Source organism: Electrona antarctica, assembly GCF_951216825.1.
Source record: "Electrona antarctica genome assembly, chromosome: 4".
NCBI classification, from domain to species: domain Eukaryota; kingdom Metazoa; phylum Chordata; class Actinopteri; order Myctophiformes; family Myctophidae; genus Electrona; species Electrona antarctica.
The window spans coordinates 44517223-44534124 of NC_136809.1; the positions used below are offsets into that span (position 1 = coordinate 44517223).

A 16902-nucleotide genomic window follows, 5' to 3' on the forward strand; every position below is an offset into this window, starting at 1 on the left:
AACATGGCTAAAAGGTACTGTAAATGTAATTACAGTTTAGTTCTACTTAAAATACCCCTATTCAAATGTAAGTGCAAGTAGTCAATGCAACAACCATTCGCTGCTCTTAACAAGTTAGAATTTATTTAAGTAATATATAAGAGTGGAAGTAGGAAAACGTATAGGCAAATACAAAACATTTCATATAGTATTCAATAGTCATATTGTGACTGTAGTGTGGTGCAAACCAGGCAATACTTTTATACATAAACTGTTTCAGCCCTTAAAACAAGTCGATCAATTATTAGGTTATGCTGTACTGTGGCTGGTTTTGACTGTTTTCTTCAAGTGGTGGTAGTTGGGCAAGATCTTCATCAGAAAGTCGAGCTGAAGAGTCTGGGGCTGAAAAAAAGTGGTGCTTTTATTTATTTTATACCTTTTTATATTCAAGATTTATACAATATTCAAGAGGCATTTTGGTACGCTCAGTCACAACATTCTACCAGTATACTGGCAATGTTTTAATTTTGCTGGTTTGTCCAATGGCAATGGGTAATAACTGCAAAATGAATGATAGTGAAGTGATCTCAAAACAAATAGACATTACTTCACTGGCCTACTGGCAATTTGGTGCTGATCAGCCCAATGGTTTGCAAGATTAGCCTTCAAGATTGCTCAGAGGACATACTGTATATTAACCATAAACGTAATCTTGTCTAGTCCAGAGCTGTCTCACCATATTTCACAATAGTGCATGTGCACAGTTTGCACACAGGTTTCGGATATAATGAACACAAATGGATGCAGCTATGTATGTACCTGTGGTCTCTCCGTCTGTACTCGTCTCATGCAGCCAGAACCGTAGATTACTGTGTTCTCAGGTATGACCTCACAGGTGTTCACCTGGCAGAAAGCGCCGATGATACAGCCACTAGTTAGGATCACATTCCTCCCGACGTCGGCTGGACAACAAGAGCAGAGCACATTTGATATGGCAGACTAGTACGATAATCTTAAATCCTATTATGCAGCGAGTCAGTGACTGACACGAAACGGCCTTAAACAGATGCAGAAAGGCTATCTCACCTTTAGATTCAATAACATTGTTGTCACCAATTTTCATGGCTTGTGATACTGAAGCAGGTTAAGGCCAAGTACATAAGTAGGCACATCATAAACATACGACCAAGTCTAATGGGTTTCATTCACTGTTACTCTTTTTCAGACCAGTCAAAGGATACCACATCCTACTTCAAATACGTTGTTTATGCCAATGGTCATCGTCTTGGGCTCCACTCCCTCTGAATCAGGTGTGATGTTCTCTGGGTAACTGTTGAGGTGCCAGACAAACTAGCTTGAAATGAATGTATGAAGACAACAAATGGGACCAAATGGACCCTTTACAGACATGCAACTACAAATATAATAGTCCGGCAGCCAACAGGCTTCTTTTGTTTGGTATATAGTATTTTTTATTGGCCTAAAATATTGTCTATATATTACATTCATGAATCCACTTGCTGACCGGCTGTCAGTATTGAGCAATTTTTTTTAGGGGTTTATATGTGACCCTACCATTAACATCCTATATACGGCAAAAATGTCAAACTTTCCTTATGCTTTGAGTAGCATGTGACATGTCAAACTAGGGGGTTTATGATTCTGAATCCATTCCAAGCATTAGTTTCGCACAAAAAACACTCCTTAGCCGTCATGACAAATGTGATGAGGTCAGCACAATTGGGCAAGTGGCTATGGCTGTTTTAGCCCAAGGTCAGCAAGTGGATTCATGAATGTATGTATATAGACAATATTTTAGGCCAATAAAAAAAGACTATATACAAAATTTCCAACTCCACAAACCCGACTGCTGGACAATAATGTCTAGAAATATTTGGTTCCATTTGTAGACAGAGTAAAATTAACACGGAACAGAAATGATGATTACTAATAACCTATTGATTATGAGAGCTTGTTCCTCTATCAAGTTGCCCTCTCCAATCACAATGGGTCCTGCCTCTGCAATGATGCGAGCTTTGGGATGGACCACCGTCCTAGAGCCTGATCAAAACGCAATTAACACATACAGATAAACAAGGATCCTTCGTTAAAACAGTGTACTGTATCGCGAATCTGTTAATTTAAAAAAAGTCAACATAGTGTGTGTATCTTACCAATAGTAACATCTCCTCGAATTTCACATTCAACACACACCACTGCTCCAGCAGCGATTTTGACGCTGAAAGAAGCGAGAAATTAAAATGTATAACAATGATCAAAATAAAAACGATAGACATCATTGTTTTTTTTTGCCAGCACACGCGTTTATATTTAAGGTGGCTAACATTACAAGAACGGCTAGTGGTCATTGCTTTTCAGTTCCACTCTATTCTTTATTCTAAACTAAATGATGTTCATATTGTAATGTAAAATAACTTTTCTTTGGCCTTCATTACCTTTTCTGAATAGTTTGTTTATCAGCCATGACGGAAGCTAGCTGGCTCATCCTCATCAACTCCTTCCGCTGAATCCGCTCCCTCGACTCGACAATCGATTTATTACCCTTGAGATGGCTACGTGTGCGCATGCGATAAAATATAGCATATATAATAATTATTATTATATTACATATTTTAATAATGCAATATTTACCATTTACAATATGTTTTAATAATACAATATTTATGTATTACAAATACAATACAATATACAATACAAAAAACGATAAATAAACCCCCCAAAACATCCCAGTCTCTGTTTTTGTCGATTTTGTCCCTTCTCTCTCACACTATCGCGTCACCAGGCTTCCCCAGGGACTTTCTGCAGTACCTGTGGAAAGCATGGTTTCTATGTGCTGCTCTGTGCCCTGATCCGGTCTAAAGCCCACCTACTGTATCCGGCAATATGCACACACACATACACCGTTTCCCTATCCGCTCTACCGGATCAGCAACCTGCAAAGTGAACTGACCTGGGCTCAGCCTGTACTGTGTCAAAACAAGGGGGGGAAGTACGTGTGTTATTATGAAAAAAGATAAATCAGAAACACAACAAAAAGAAAAGTGTGGTTGGGACGCGGGGAGAAGAGAGGGAGCAGAGGAGGAGGACTGTGCCAAAATGGCTCAACCAAAGAACTATGAGCTGCTTTTTCTTGCAGTCGTTGGTCTGATTGCAGCCGTTTGCGTGGCTCCCCTGGCAGCTGACATCATGTCTTCATGTAAGTGAAGTGTTGGCAGCAGCAGACTGCTAGTTCTACATAACATGGCTACATTGATAGCTGTAGTCTGCACTTATCTAATTATTTTTCATTGATGTCAACTTGTAGATTAGGCTACATATAAGTTTAATATACTTGCCATCTTAAATACCAGCAGCAACAAGACATGAGTGGGTTAATGTATCCTTATTGAACCGTCCAGACTACAGCATCATCATGTGATGTTTGTAGATACCGGTAGCTAAAAACATGTCATGTCTCCAGGAAAGTGGAGGGATGAATGAACCATCTATAGCAGTCAGTCCAATATCGAATGGGCCTCAGGGTTTGAAATTCCCTCCCAGGGAGTTATTGTATCCTCTTGAAGTGGATTGCTGGAACATGTGACACACCGGGTGTGATGCATTGCACACAGGCATAACTCAACCCCCCACACTCACATGCCTCCCGACAGCCAGTCAGGCCAGTTATTATTACTGCTTAGTATAGTGCTTGCTTGGCTGCTTGCTGCTTAGTAAGATGGAATAAACAGCTAGTTGTTCTTTTAGACCTGAATCAGAAGCATTAAGGTAAGTAAGCTTGACAGCAGATGTACGACTGAAAAGATTAAACGTTAATGTACATTTGCTGTATGTTTACATCTATGACAGCCTGACAGCACTGAAGCATGCAAACTACAGTACCACCAGGCTATGCTTGTTTAGTCCATCCAATATACAAGCTACTGCTATGGTTGCATTGCTATCGACAAGAAGGTTGTATGTGTAGCAGAGTGGCTCACAACCCCAGCCAGATCTAGCTCTGGTCTGCAGGATGCTATGGACCAGAGCTACCGTTGCAGCTATGGACCAGAGCTAAGCCAGATCATGACCTAAAAGTCTAATATCTCCCTCGAGCTAGGGGGAATTCCCTTTGGCTACTTGGTTAAGATGGCTTAAGGCTTCCCACGCGGTAGACCCGGGTTTGAACCTGAACATTGGCTGTACATTTTGGTGTGGTTTGTTGACTGAGTCTTTGTCTCTTTCTAATTTTATTTTCAATGTATGTTTCTGGTAGAAATGTTACGATCAATTAGATTGCATTGCACAGTGTGTATTTTGCCTCTGTTCCAGTGGGTCGTCCTCGTCGTCATCAGCAACACAAGTCTGTAACCCTGAAGATGGATGAAGCTTTTCTGACAGTAAACAATGAACTAAGCACTGACTTGGTGGTGTCCTGGGTGTCAGACCACTGTTATCAGGTAAGAGTTTTCAACAGATGAATATACAGATGAAAGAAAGATAGTATTTGCGATCATGCGAGTGTGTGTGTGACTGTGTGACTGTGTGTGTGTGTGTGTGTGTGTGTGTGTGTGTGTGTGTGTGACTGTGTGTGTGTGTGTGTGTGTGTGTCAGTGTTTGTACCAGTATCTAGGGGTGGTGCCCGCAGTGCCAGGTCCTGGCATGGCCAGCTCAGCGGACTTCATTGTGGGAACACAGCATGGCATTAAACTGCAGCTCAACAGCTCCCCTATCAGCCTGGAGCTGTGCACGTAAGTACACAAAAAAAAGCTGGTTAATTTAATGTCAGCATATGAATGATTTAACTTTATGCAGAAATATATGTATATATTTAAAATTATATAAATGTATACACAAACAATGCAATTCTGAGCATCTTAACATATTTAAATATCCTGCTAAATATTTTAAATACTTGCCCTGGTCACATATTGCCAAAATGAAATTAATAAATAATAATCATGCTGAGTAAGTTGGTAAAAGGTATATTTAATACTGTGCGTGCGTGTGTGTGTGTGTGGTGTTCTCATGGTTTTGATCCGTTCACCCAGGGTTCCATTCCACTTTGGGGAGTATGGTAACTACTCATTGTGGGTTAAAAACCTGAATAACCCCGCTATTGTTAACTGCACCTTGTTGACCGAAACAGAACCTCTTAACAGCTACATACGTGAGTCTCCTCTCCTCTCCTCTCCTCTCCTCTCCTCTCCTCTCCTCTCCTCTCCTCTCCTCTCTTCTCTTCTCTTCTCTTCTCTTCTCTTCTCTTCTCTTCTCTTCTCTTCTCTTCTCTTCTCTCTGTGTCTCTGTCTCTCACTCTCTGACACATTAACACCTGCTGCCTACTACAAAATATACATTAATTATATTCAATATATGGACCACATTTTCCCTCAGCTATCTTGATAGCCTTCCTCTTGCTCACTGGCCTCGCCGTTGTATCTGCCATCGGAGGTACAATATTGGGGTAAAACATTTACTTATTTATATGCAAAGTTAAATAAAACATATATTAAATTAATGTGTTTTTGGCATTCATTTTGATTGCATTTGAGCGCAATGCTATAGTCTCACACAGCATGGTAATTGAGACTCCCTGCTTGGCTCTATTACTGTGTAATGAGTAGAAACAGAAAATTATAGTAATTGACTGATTATGTCCAGGCTGGATGTGGTGAAAAGTGCCCTCTTCCGATTGGGCAACACCATGGAGACAGAGAGGCTCATCAACTCTGTGAGTATATTTGTGTGGTGACTCGTGAGCACAGCAAACATGATTTAGAAAGGGATATTTCTGGAATTGGAACAAAAAGATAGCAAGCATGCTGATACATACTTTAATTGCGGAGTATTCGTATACTCATTTTATGGTCATGTCCATCACTATTTAAATAGTGCTAACTAAAGACCTGTCCTGTATTATTTATTTAGTTTTTGTTGAGAAGCAGCAAAATATCTGAGCCGATTGATAATTTCTATCCCATCTCTCAGGAGCTGGGCCCCCCAGGAAGGTCAGTGGAGGTAGTTCATGATACCATCCTCCCACCACCACCGACCCCCAGTAAGAGGCTACGTTCCTTGGACACTTTTCGAGGGTAGGCCCCGCTCCTCTCTCCAGCTCTTCTCAGTTTGTTCGTTTAAAGATACTGAAAGGATTACTGGATTGACTGTGACATATCGAAAAATGAGCCTGTGGACCACTAAGTTTAAAGGTTTTCTCTGAGCCACCAACCATGAGAAACAGTAATTGTTTGTAGGTAGATTATCTTACTTGCATGAAGTAGGGGATCCGCTCGTAATTCCGACGGCGCATTAGTCTTCGCGTGCGGTTAGGGTTAGGTACAGGGTTAGTAATGGGGCGAGTCAGACAATGTCGGGAATAATGACACTGGCCCGTGAAGTAGAACGGTGAACAGATTATTTTGGTCCTGTCTTTTAAAACCTTTATTTCCTTCTTGATTGGTACACTGTATGTCCATGTACCTCACTTACATTATTTGGCATAATGGTCAAACCGAATCGATAAATAAATGTTGTGTAATAAATACATATTTCATCTCAGAATCTCCTTGGTCATCATGGTGTTTGTGAATTATGGAGGAGGACGATACTGGTTCTTCAAGCATGAGAGCTGGAATGGTGAGCACACTGAGCACAATTTCCGGTTCTTTCAAACCTTGTCACCAATTTTTCATGCTAGAATGGTTGTTTGTGGAATTGATGGGCAAATCTGTTATCTCAATTTGTCTCTGTACAGGCCTTACTGTAGCTGACCTGGTCTTCCCATGGTAGGTTCACTTCCTGCTTTAAAAAAAAAAAAACTCCCCCAGTTTTAATTCAGCACTTATGAAAAGGTTCCTTTGTTCTACAGTTTTTGAGCTCCTGTATAGGCCAATGTATACTTGGACGCAAGGGGCCGCAACTCTGCATCACATAAAGTTGACAATATGAAATATGACAATATGAGTTTAAAAAGCAGGTGGCTTGCGCACATCCAGTTCTTTGCTGGTGCTGGACAAAAGGTAGATACATACAGAGAAGGAGTGGTCCGCACACAGTCTTTGCTCCAACAGTGTTTATTGTTTTAAAACACCATTCTTGCTGGCATTTAGCTTGTTACATACTGTTTAAATATATATTTATTTAATTTAATATTTTTAAATGTTTTAAATATTTTAAATATTTTTTACATTTGAGATTTTGCAATTTTGCAATTTTTAAGAATAAAAAAAAATCTTTGGTACCAAAAGTGCTTTTACAGTTTGGGCAATGTGCTCCAAAATAATGATAAAAATCAGTCAGAACGCTTTCTGCCTTCCTGTAAACCCTGTAAAATCGAACCAGGGCCTAACAATCAGATTCCCCTGTGTGAACTGTACTGTATGTTAACCCCTGTTCTAGCCCTCTTCTGAGATGCATCTTAATTTAATTTCTCTGTACTTGTCACCCACCTGGGTTCGTGTATTGAATATCATCATGGCCAATGTCCAGAGAGTCATTCTGAGGGATTTTGAATGTTAGCCTTCATTTGCCTTTGATAGAGCCCTTATATGTACCTTTGACATTGTTCTGACTGATTTTTACCATTATTTTGGAGCACATTGCCCAAACTGTAAAAGCACTTTTGGTACCAAAGGTTTTAAAAAATTCTTAAAAATGAAAGAAATTGCACAATCTCAAATGTAAAAAATATTTAAAATATTTAAAAATATTTAAAAAATATTTAAACAGTCTGTAACAAGCTAAATGCCAGCAAGTTTTAAACTTTGTCGTAATGTTGTGAACTTGCTTGTTGTGGTGGTGATTCAACTTATTTTATCACTCTATGGTGTGTTTATGTGTGAAAATGACCTGCCCTGTTGTTAACGGCAGTCACGTGACGTGACGGCCACTATATAAGGGAGGTTATCATATACTGATTACTATCACCTGATGAAGGCCGTTCACGGCCGAAACGTTGTGTCCTGATTGAGAATGGTGTTTTAAAACAATACACACTGTTGGAGCAAAGACTGTGCGGACCACTCCTTCTCAACATGACAATATGAAATATGACAATATGAAATATGACAATATGAAACATGACAATATGAAATATGAAACATGACAATATGTGACCAGATTTGACTGAGAGCCTGCCATTGCGCAAACTCCAGCTTTTCACCAGAGGAGAAAAACTTTTTTTTTTTAAATCCAAAATGAGTTAACACAATCTGTGCCAGGAACATCAGGTTACGTTTTAAGCAGCATACCCTACCTGTGCCAAGACGTAATTTTACGTTATTAAAAAAAACAATGCAAACCTGAAAAAAGACTACTTGGTGATTTGTTGAAGGAATTTATTAGAGTATGAGTATATCTGTAACGCACAGAAATAATTGTCTAAAAACTCACCTCTTCCGACTCCACCTTAGCCCATAGCATTTGCCCTAGCCTTGAAGACCTTGCAGGCTCATGCAAAGGCTAAAATATGCAATTTAGATAGCATGTAATGTAGACGGATGCCAGGTCATTATTGATCTGGCATTCTATAGCATTCTATAGTGTTTATAGTTTCAGGTCAGGGACCAGAGTTGGTCGGCAAAGAGAGACACCAGGATTCTTAAAAATGCCTTTTTTGTCTTTTATTTTCACCATGAAAACAAAACATGACAGAATGGCAATCATTAATTCTAGGGCTAGGCCCAAAATAATAAAGACAAATTGAACTTACATCAAGACTGACCTAATCAAAATAAGATGACTATTTATATGCATTTGATGATTACCTTGTGTTGTTGGATTGATAGTGTCTGCTAAATGCCTAAATTGTAAATTGTCACAAAATAGCATTAACTAGGACAATAGACCTTTTGCCAGGGCACGGCTCCTTCAGGACATTGGGTTGTGCTTTGGATTGAGTGCAGCCCATGATCCTGTTGCTCTTGAACACATGCAGACACCAAACTGTATATTAGAATGTGTAGACTGTAGAACTTTACCGCTGAACCAGTTTTGAACAACAGACTAACACTAAAACATTCCAGGTGACTAAAATGTGACTAAAACTAAATGAAAACTATTCAAAAGACTATGAATAAATCAAAATTTGCTGTCAAAATCCACACTGCGCTGAACCGCTGTACGTGGACCCTCCCTGGTCCTGCTTTTAGAACAGGCCTAAACGAGTCCTCTGCTCAGCCCACTGTGTGCATATCTCATATCTCATTTCCTCTCTCTATCTACACTTTACACTCTCTCCTCACTTCTCCCTTCCCTATGTTTCACCCACCCCACACCGAAGGTTTGTGTTTATAATGGGGACATCAATAGCCCTCTCAGTCAACTCTGTGCTGCGCAGAGGCACATCTCGAGCTAATTTACTGTGGAAGACTGTGTGGAGGAGTCTGCAGCTCTTCATCATAGGACTCATCATCATCAACCCTAACTACTGCCAGGGACCCTGTGAGCACAGACACACACGCACACTTCTGTAGTACTGTAACAATTTCAGCCACATTCCTGTGTGTGTGTGTGTGTGTGTGTGTGTGTGTGTGTGTGTGTGTGTGTGTGTGTGTGTGTGTGTGTGTGTGTGTGTGTGTGTGTGTGTGTGTGTGTGTGTGTGTGTGTGTGTGTGTGTGTGTGTGTGTGTGCGTGCGTGCGTGTGGTGTACTATGCATGCTCATACTCTGCTCTCGTCTGCAGTGTCGTGGGACAACCTACGGATCCCAGGTGTGCTGCAGCGACTGGCCTGGTCATACCTGGTTGTAGCCTGTCTGGATGTGTTGGTGGCCAGGACTCGCCTCGACAACCTGCCCATGGTCAGTCAACCACTGTTGTTTACCCTAAGCTTTTAACCAAAAAACAAATTATTCAGAAAATATTCGATCTACAAGCTCACAACCCATTGCAGTGTGACATTCAAAACATTTTCTAATTTGTTTGATTTTGTTTTGTTTTGGCCTAATGACATGCCCAAAGATGGAATGCCAAGATAACGTGGTTAATTCTCTAGCACATGTATGGTATCGATTAGAATATTGCTTCTGTGGCTATGAAATGAAAAGGTATAGGTTTTCTGACATTCTTACAAAGTTTATTATTATTAATATTATTATTATCATTATTGTTGTTATTACAGTAATCTTGTACTTTATTTATGATAGATGCTTTGTTTATAAGCGTGTGTGCTGCTTAGTCCAAACTCTTTATTGCCTCTTAATTTCCCAGGATGCTTGGTGGTACCCTGGCTGTGAGATTCTACTCTACTGGCCTGCCTGGGTGTGTGTGATCGTATTGGAAGGCATCTGGCTTTGCCTTACCTTCCTACTCCCTGTTCCTGGCTGCCCAACGTGAGTCAGACATGAGTGTGTGCACATGCATGTGCGTGCACATAAAGTGCTTTGTTTTGTGTTGTGTCATGTAAGAGGAAAATTGGGCAAGAGAGATGCGGGCAACGCGCAAATCTCGTTTGCGTCCGAGCATAGGCATGGTCTGGGCATGGTAATGCCCCACCTGCCTCTGATTGGCCTACCGACACTGCCCGTTTTGACTGTCCTCCGAGATGCGAGGTTACTCCGTGGTGGGAAATAATACAAGAGAATGACAGCTTGGCACGCGCGACAGAATGCAGCCTTGTAACTAACTTGTACGCAATTGTTGTAAAAAGGTCTCCTTTCCCTTCACCTTTATCCTTTTTAGTATAATTTAGTATTAGTTTACTATAATACTCAATTATCACTAACACTTTATTTAGAAGTACACACCACCCAAATCATGGGCGTTACCATCCCTATGCTCGGACGCAAACGAGATGAATGCGCGGGCAACAGTTAAGATCATTCCGGAAGGCTTTTGAATCATGAAACTTTCACCATCTAGTTGCAGGTTGGAAATTGTGTGCAACTTGACCGTTGCACAAAGAAATAAAAACATAATGTGAAACACAATAGTTTTCTCACTAGATAATATCTTTTTGCTAGATGATATAATTTCATCCAGCAAGTCATTTTTTCTTCTAGCACTGGCAGAGCAGTAACGCTTGTTTATATGTGAGAGGGGGGAAAAAACAACCTACAGTAAAATGGCTAAATGGGTGTCGTGAATGAAAGGCTGTCGACTTGAAAGAGTAGCAAAGAGGGAGAGTAACCAAACCTGGGCCTGAATCAACAGTGAAGACATTAGATTTCCGAATCTATGTACAATAAATAATGTAATGGATGTTGAAATCAAGCACTGGCTAGTGCATTAAACTATTTTCAAAGTTTAAATGTGTGCAGCTGTTAGCGACTTAGTTCCAAACAACCGCCAGGCGAGCTGGAGAGGGATTTGCACTACTATGCAACTCAGATTAAACTAAGCTTCAAACAGCTAAAGCTGCATGACGTTTACCATGTAAAGAGTTTTTAGCCTGACTTTCTGATAAGTATATGAACAATATTCAACACCAACCTTTTAAAAGAGTTTGGCCATGATTCCACAGCTGACCCCTGCAGAAAACAATAACGGACTCCCCTCCCTTCTTTTTGTACAGTGGCTATTTGGGTCCAGGTGGGATTGGGGACATGGGTCTGTACGCTAACTGCACTGGGGGAGCAGCTGGGTACATTGACCGCTGGCTTCTGGGCGTCAATCACATCTACCAGAGCCCTTCCTCCCGGGTTAGTGACCAACTTTAGAAACAAAAACACACTAAGCAATGTAGTCTTAATTATAAGAGGATGTGATGAGCTGAAGCATTTCTCTCGTTATATATGTTTTGTCATTACTCAGCGGTACGTTTTAACAGTGGGAGTCAGCTTGGCGTATTTTCCGGAAGTGCATTATTTGTCTATGGGACCCGGCAATTACTGGCGAGAGCAGGCATAGAGGCGATAGTCGAAAAGTGGGCGGAGGAACGTGCCCGAAAACATGAAAATATGTTTGGATGACATCGTCCGGCGATAGCCAATGAAATTCATGTGTTGCTTTGTTTACCCTCCACGCAGAACTGTGACACGTTTCATTATAGTAACGCCCACTAGGAGATTTTTTTATAGCCCAGAGTCACCGCTGTTAAAACTTAGGGTAAAATTATAAACATTACCAAAGTTAAGTCTGAGGTGGAAGAATAAACTAGAGACTATTATTGTGTTACATATGTCTACAATAATCCAATTGTATTCACATTTTAATTAAGGTAATTTATGCGACTCACGTGCCATATGACCCGGAGGGTGTTCTAGGCAGTATCAACTCTATTGTCATGGCTTTCCTAGGATTACAGGTTTGTGTTTTTTTTTCAGTTTTCCCCCCTTTCTCTCTTTTTAATCTTCCTCAAGCAGAGGAGATTATCATTAAGGTCGCTGGATCCATCATCAGACTGAATCAATTGTGTTGTGGATGTGTGTTTCTGTTTTTGACTCTGCCAGGCAGGAAAGATTATGTTACACTACAAAGATCTCCATTCAAAAATAATGTCAAGGTTCCTCGTATGGGGCCTCATGCTGGTAAGCAGACTATTTTGCTATATCACATCTGTGCAGCTCATGTGTAAATCCGTCTGTTATCTCTGTTCCAACATACTGACTCGCTGTGTGAAAGCAGCCTGTGCCTTTTCTCAAAGGGGTGTATGCACTTGGTTTTTCTGTGAAATGTGTCCAACTCTTCTTGAGCCACGGCGTATTTTTGTGTTGCACAGGGAATCCTTTCAGCTGTTCTTACCCTATGTTCCAGAGATCAGGGCTTCATTCCTGTCAACAAGAACCTATGGTAAACCCACTTGTATTAGCAGTGTGACTTGTATTAGCAGACACTACGAGCCATTTTTCCATACAGGGAGCAACACATTTAGAAAACGTATCATAACAATACATGCACAGCTAGATGTAGTATGCAATAAACATTTCCTTTTTAGAAATAAATATTTCTTGACTGATTTTTATTTTATTTCTAAATATACATAACATAGAATTTTGGACACAAGATTCTTTGGCTTTGTGTCCCAACTCCCAAGTGGCCAGTGCACATAGAAAAAAAATTGCGACAATCCGGGCGCTCAAAGTTAAAAAGAGGAAAGCCTTTATTAAATTAAAAAGGCAACAGACAACATGTTTCAACCATAACGACTCTTTACTCTTCATCAGGGCGAGAATGAAGAGCATCACCAAACACACTCATTTTATAGCAACAAGAAACACAGCTTTGCAATGCGACAATTAGCAGGTGTCAGAAGCACGTGAGTGCCAATCAGCTAATACATAGGTAATTACTACTAATTACATGGTTATGCATATAGGAACTCAATCAACCCCTGACGCCACACGTGTGTGTGTGTGTGTGACAGCCCAGAGGCGGCGAATAAAATGGCAAAAGCTATACTCTAAGCATCAAATATTCAGCAAAAGGAAGAACAGTGACTTTATTACAAATCATGAAAAAGCACATTATAATAATCAATAAAGATGAGTGAGAGCGTCCAGGAAATGGATACAGAAGGTTTCCCTTTGGTTCAATTTCCTGAGGCGATCACCACCTCTTGGAAAAGGTTTAATGTATTTCGCAAAAGAGGCATTGGCTGAAGTGTCTAACTATATTGTAATTCATATTGTTGATGCGGATAACGTATTTATGTTCAGCCAATCTATCACAGAGGTGGCGCTTTGTCCTGCCAACATAAAAGATATTAGGACAGGTACATGTCAGGCGATATATAACGTGGGTGCTGGTACAATGAATCAAATCATTAATCTTATAGATTTTCTGTGTTTTAAAATCAATAAATGATTAGGTCTGTGAGACATTGGAGCAGTGGGGACAATTCATGCATTTGAACATGTTTGTTAAGCCAAGTCTGCTTTTTAATAGACTGAAGGTAGCTATGGTTAGCAAGTCTGATCAGTTGATGCCAAGTGCTTTATTGCACGCCCGAGCTACAGTACATTAACCGGCTTATAGCCTCTGTCTTTAAATCTGGTGGTCATGTCGGCTAACCTGAGATTGCGGCAGTATTGAGTTCACAAGTTCCCTGGAGGAACTCACTGCTGCCGCTATCTGGCGGAGTCAGGTAAGAGGTTACATGTCGGCAGCTTTCTGACTAAAGTCACTGTCACATATACGGTGTAGACGTTGAAACTGCCCTAAAGGGATGTTTTTTTATAAGATGGCGTGCACATTTATATTTATATTTGTCTACCTCAGTAAAGATGTCATACGTGTTCTCTTTGCAGCTGAGCTGATTATGCCTTAAATTGTGCTCTGCATGTCTGTCTACCTTCCAGGTCTCTGTCTTATGTGACAACACTAGCCTGTTTTGCCTATGTAGCACTGGTGCTGGTGTACTACACAGTGGATGTGAAACAGTGGTGGTCAGGAGCTCCCTTCTACTACCCAGGTGAGCAGCTTGCGATAGGCCTGTCACAATTAGCACACAATCATCTAATCACAATTATTTGAGATAATCGCAATTATCCCATTCTGGGCGGGAACCCCTTTTGGTGTTTAAAGCATTATGTTATACTTAGCTATTGAAAAATAGCAGATCTACAAGCTCATAGATCATATAATTCTTGGAATTATATATTCTTTCAGAACAAACGTTTTTTGGGGGGGGTTTCCCTGGAACTACATATTTTCAGAATGGGGTCCTTGACATTAAATAGTTTGAGAACCACTGACATAGAAACATGGTTTTTCAGGATTTAGAAGACATTTTGTAGAATCTGGTCTCAGGTCTAAATGGGTTATTGACTTATTGTGTCACATTGTGACAAAAATAATAATTGTTAATCGCAATTATTTGTGTGACAATTAATCGTCAACTTAAATTTGTAATTGTGACAGCCCCAGCTTGCGATTTCTGTTTCGGGGCATGTTTATTGTGTTTTCATGTAGAGGGAGTTCCTTAACCATCACCTCTCCTTGCTGTGTGCTTGTGTTCCAGGCATGAACTCTATCCTGGTGTACGTGGGCCATGAAGTGTTTGAGAATTACTTCCCCTTCCGTTGGCGCATGGCCAACATCCAATCCCACGGCGAGCACCTCACCCAAAATCTCTTCGCTACTTCCTGTTGGGTCTTCATCGCCTACCTGCTTTACAGGAAGAGAATATTCTGGAAAATTTAGGAGAACTTCTACCCACTGTGTCTGGGAGGTTCTGACACAACCAGGCGAACTGTACTTATGATTTATAGTCTTAAGTATTTTGAAAACCGAACGTGGAATTTGTTTCGGCACTGTAGTGTAGCTAGTACTAGCTACAGTATACCGTTTGTTATAGCTGCTTAGATTCAATAACTGTCAGGAAAACCCAACATAAACCTGAGCGTTCACTTTCTCCAAAGAGAAAGACTGGACTAGACTAGAACCAGCTGATTCCTGGACATGGCTGAACGCGACTCAGGAAGAACTGGAGGACTGGTCAATTTGAACACTGTAGCGGCAGTACAATTGACAATAATTAATCTGTTTGTTATGTAAAATACATGTGGTGACGGTGTACTTGTCATTCCACAGCCAAAATGAGGTGTGTGTGTGTGTGTGTGTGTGTGTGTGTGTGTGTGTGTGTGTGTGTGTGTGTGTGTGTGTGTGTGTGTGTGTGTGTGTGTGTGTGTGTGTGTGTGTGTGTGTGTGTGTGTGTGTGTGTGTGTGTGTGTGTGTGTGTGTGTGTGTGTGTGTGTGTGTGTGTGTGTGTGTGTGTGTGTGTGTGTGTGGCGATAAAGACCTTCCCTTTTGCCTTTTGTTTTGTTGGGGAGAGTGATTTAGTTTCTGTTTTTTTTTTTTTGCTTCTTTAATACCATGTGACATGGTAGTATATAAACAATTTCTGTTAGGGTTAGTGCCAAGACTTTATTATAATTGATGAAAAATGTAATGTAAAAAAAGATTCAATTCATTAGGCTTTTCCATTGCTCCCGTACCAATGTCTTATGATTTGAAAATGAATGTAAAACATGCTCTTATGTTGTATGCATTATGCATATGTAAATTACTTTTGTATCAAAATTCTATTACTGTGTTTAAAAGTGTATTTCTCATTTAATACGGTCTTGACAGATGTGTTTCACTTCAATATTTTATACATTTCAATTTGTGACATCAAAGGATAATTTAAATAGAACTGACTACCGCATTATTTTATTTTGTACTTCATTTTGAGTATTTCAAATTAGTACTTGAGTATTTCCAATTTCCAATACTTTTACTACTCTACTCTACTACATCTCGGAGGCAAATATTGTACTTTTACTCCACTACATTTATTTGACAGCTTTAGTTACTTTGTAGATTTGGACCATTATTTATTACAAAATTACCAAAATGTGTATAGGGCTGAAGTGGGTAATGTTTTACCCACTTCAGCCCTATACACATTTTGGTACATTTGAAAATAGAGAGCTGAGCCAGAAGGCAAAGCTCTCTGTCTACCGAGCAATCTTCGTTCCTACTCTCACCTCTGGGTCACCGAAAGAATAAGGTTGCGAATACAAGCGGCCGAAATGACCACTTAGGTGGTTCGGGCATCTGGTTAGGATGCCTCTCAGGCGTCTCCCTAGGGAGGTCCTCGAGGCACGTCCCACTGGGAGGAGACCCTGGGGGAGACCAAGGCGCAGTTGGAGGAATCACATCAACTCACTGGCCTTGGAACGCCTCGGGATCCCCGGAGGAAGTTACTAATGTTGCTCTGGAGAGGGAAGTCTGGAGCTCTCTGGTGGAGCTGTTGCCCCCGCGACCCGACCATGGATAAACGGTTGAAGACGGATGGAAGAAAATAGCTGATCTACAAGCTTGTAGATCGGCTATTTTCAAAAGATTTTTATACATTTACAAAACTTAAAATGAGATAAATACATTTTGTACACTTTACTTTTGTACTTTTACTCAAGTAAATGTTGAATTCCAGGGTATTTTTCTATATTGCAGTATTGATACTTTTACTCAAGTGAAGAATGTGAGTACTTTTTCCACCACTGG

General features: G+C 40.4%; 2 protein-coding genes across 2 annotated transcripts; one reads left to right on the plus strand and one right to left on the minus strand.

Annotated features, from left to right (window-relative positions):
• Positions 1-101: 101 nt before the first annotated feature.
• On the minus strand, positions 102-3502 carry LOC306921755 (dynactin subunit 6-like). Its single transcript, XM_079499040.1, has 8 exons — positions 3336-3502; positions 2436-2552; positions 2154-2218; positions 1935-2040; positions 1221-1309; positions 1066-1113; positions 799-941; positions 102-381 (listed from the first exon to the last, which is right to left on the minus strand). The coding sequence occupies exons 1-8, from the start codon at positions 3362-3364 to the stop codon at positions 289-291; spliced, it is 690 nt and encodes a 229-aa protein (XP_079355166.1). The 5' UTR covers positions 3365-3502; the 3' UTR covers positions 102-288.
• hgsnat (heparan-alpha-glucosaminide N-acetyltransferase) lies at positions 2989-15989 on the plus strand. The gene is made up of 18 exons (XM_079499038.1): positions 2989-3196; positions 4309-4436; positions 4591-4727; positions 5028-5146; positions 5371-5440; positions 5638-5707; positions 5965-6068; positions 6536-6612; positions 6731-6761; positions 9257-9417; positions 9658-9773; positions 10183-10304; positions 11486-11612; positions 12131-12217; positions 12363-12440; positions 12632-12702; positions 14211-14323; positions 14873-15989. The coding sequence occupies exons 1-18, from the start codon at positions 3004-3006 to the stop codon at positions 15052-15054; spliced, it is 1986 nt and encodes a 661-aa protein (XP_079355164.1). The 5' UTR covers positions 2989-3003; the 3' UTR covers positions 15055-15989.
• Positions 15990-16902: the final 913 nt, after the last annotated feature.

Bases quoted from the DNA above. Each gene is read 5' to 3' on its own strand.
- hgsnat (XM_079499038.1), top strand. From the start codon at position 3,004: ATGAAAAAAGATAAATCAGAAACACAACAAAAAGAAAAGTGTGGTTGG. The intron at 6,069-6,535 runs GTAGGCCCCGCT...ATTTCATCTCAG, and splicing joins TCCTTGGACACTTTTCGAGG to AATCTCCTTGGTCATCATGG. The intron at 6,762-9,256 runs GTAGGTTCACTT...CCCACACCGAAG, and splicing joins GCTGACCTGGTCTTCCCATG to GTTTGTGTTTATAATGGGGA.
- LOC306921755 (XM_079499040.1), bottom strand. From the start codon at position 3,364: ATGTCTTGTTGCTGCTGGTATTTAAGATG. The intron at 2,041-2,153 runs GTAAGATACACA...CGTTTTGATCAG, and splicing joins TCGAGGAGATGTTACTATTG to GCTCTAGGACGGTGGTCCAT. The intron at 382-798 runs GTACATACATAG...ACTTTTTTTCAG, and splicing joins TACAGACGGAGAGACCACAG to CCCCAGACTCTTCAGCTCGA.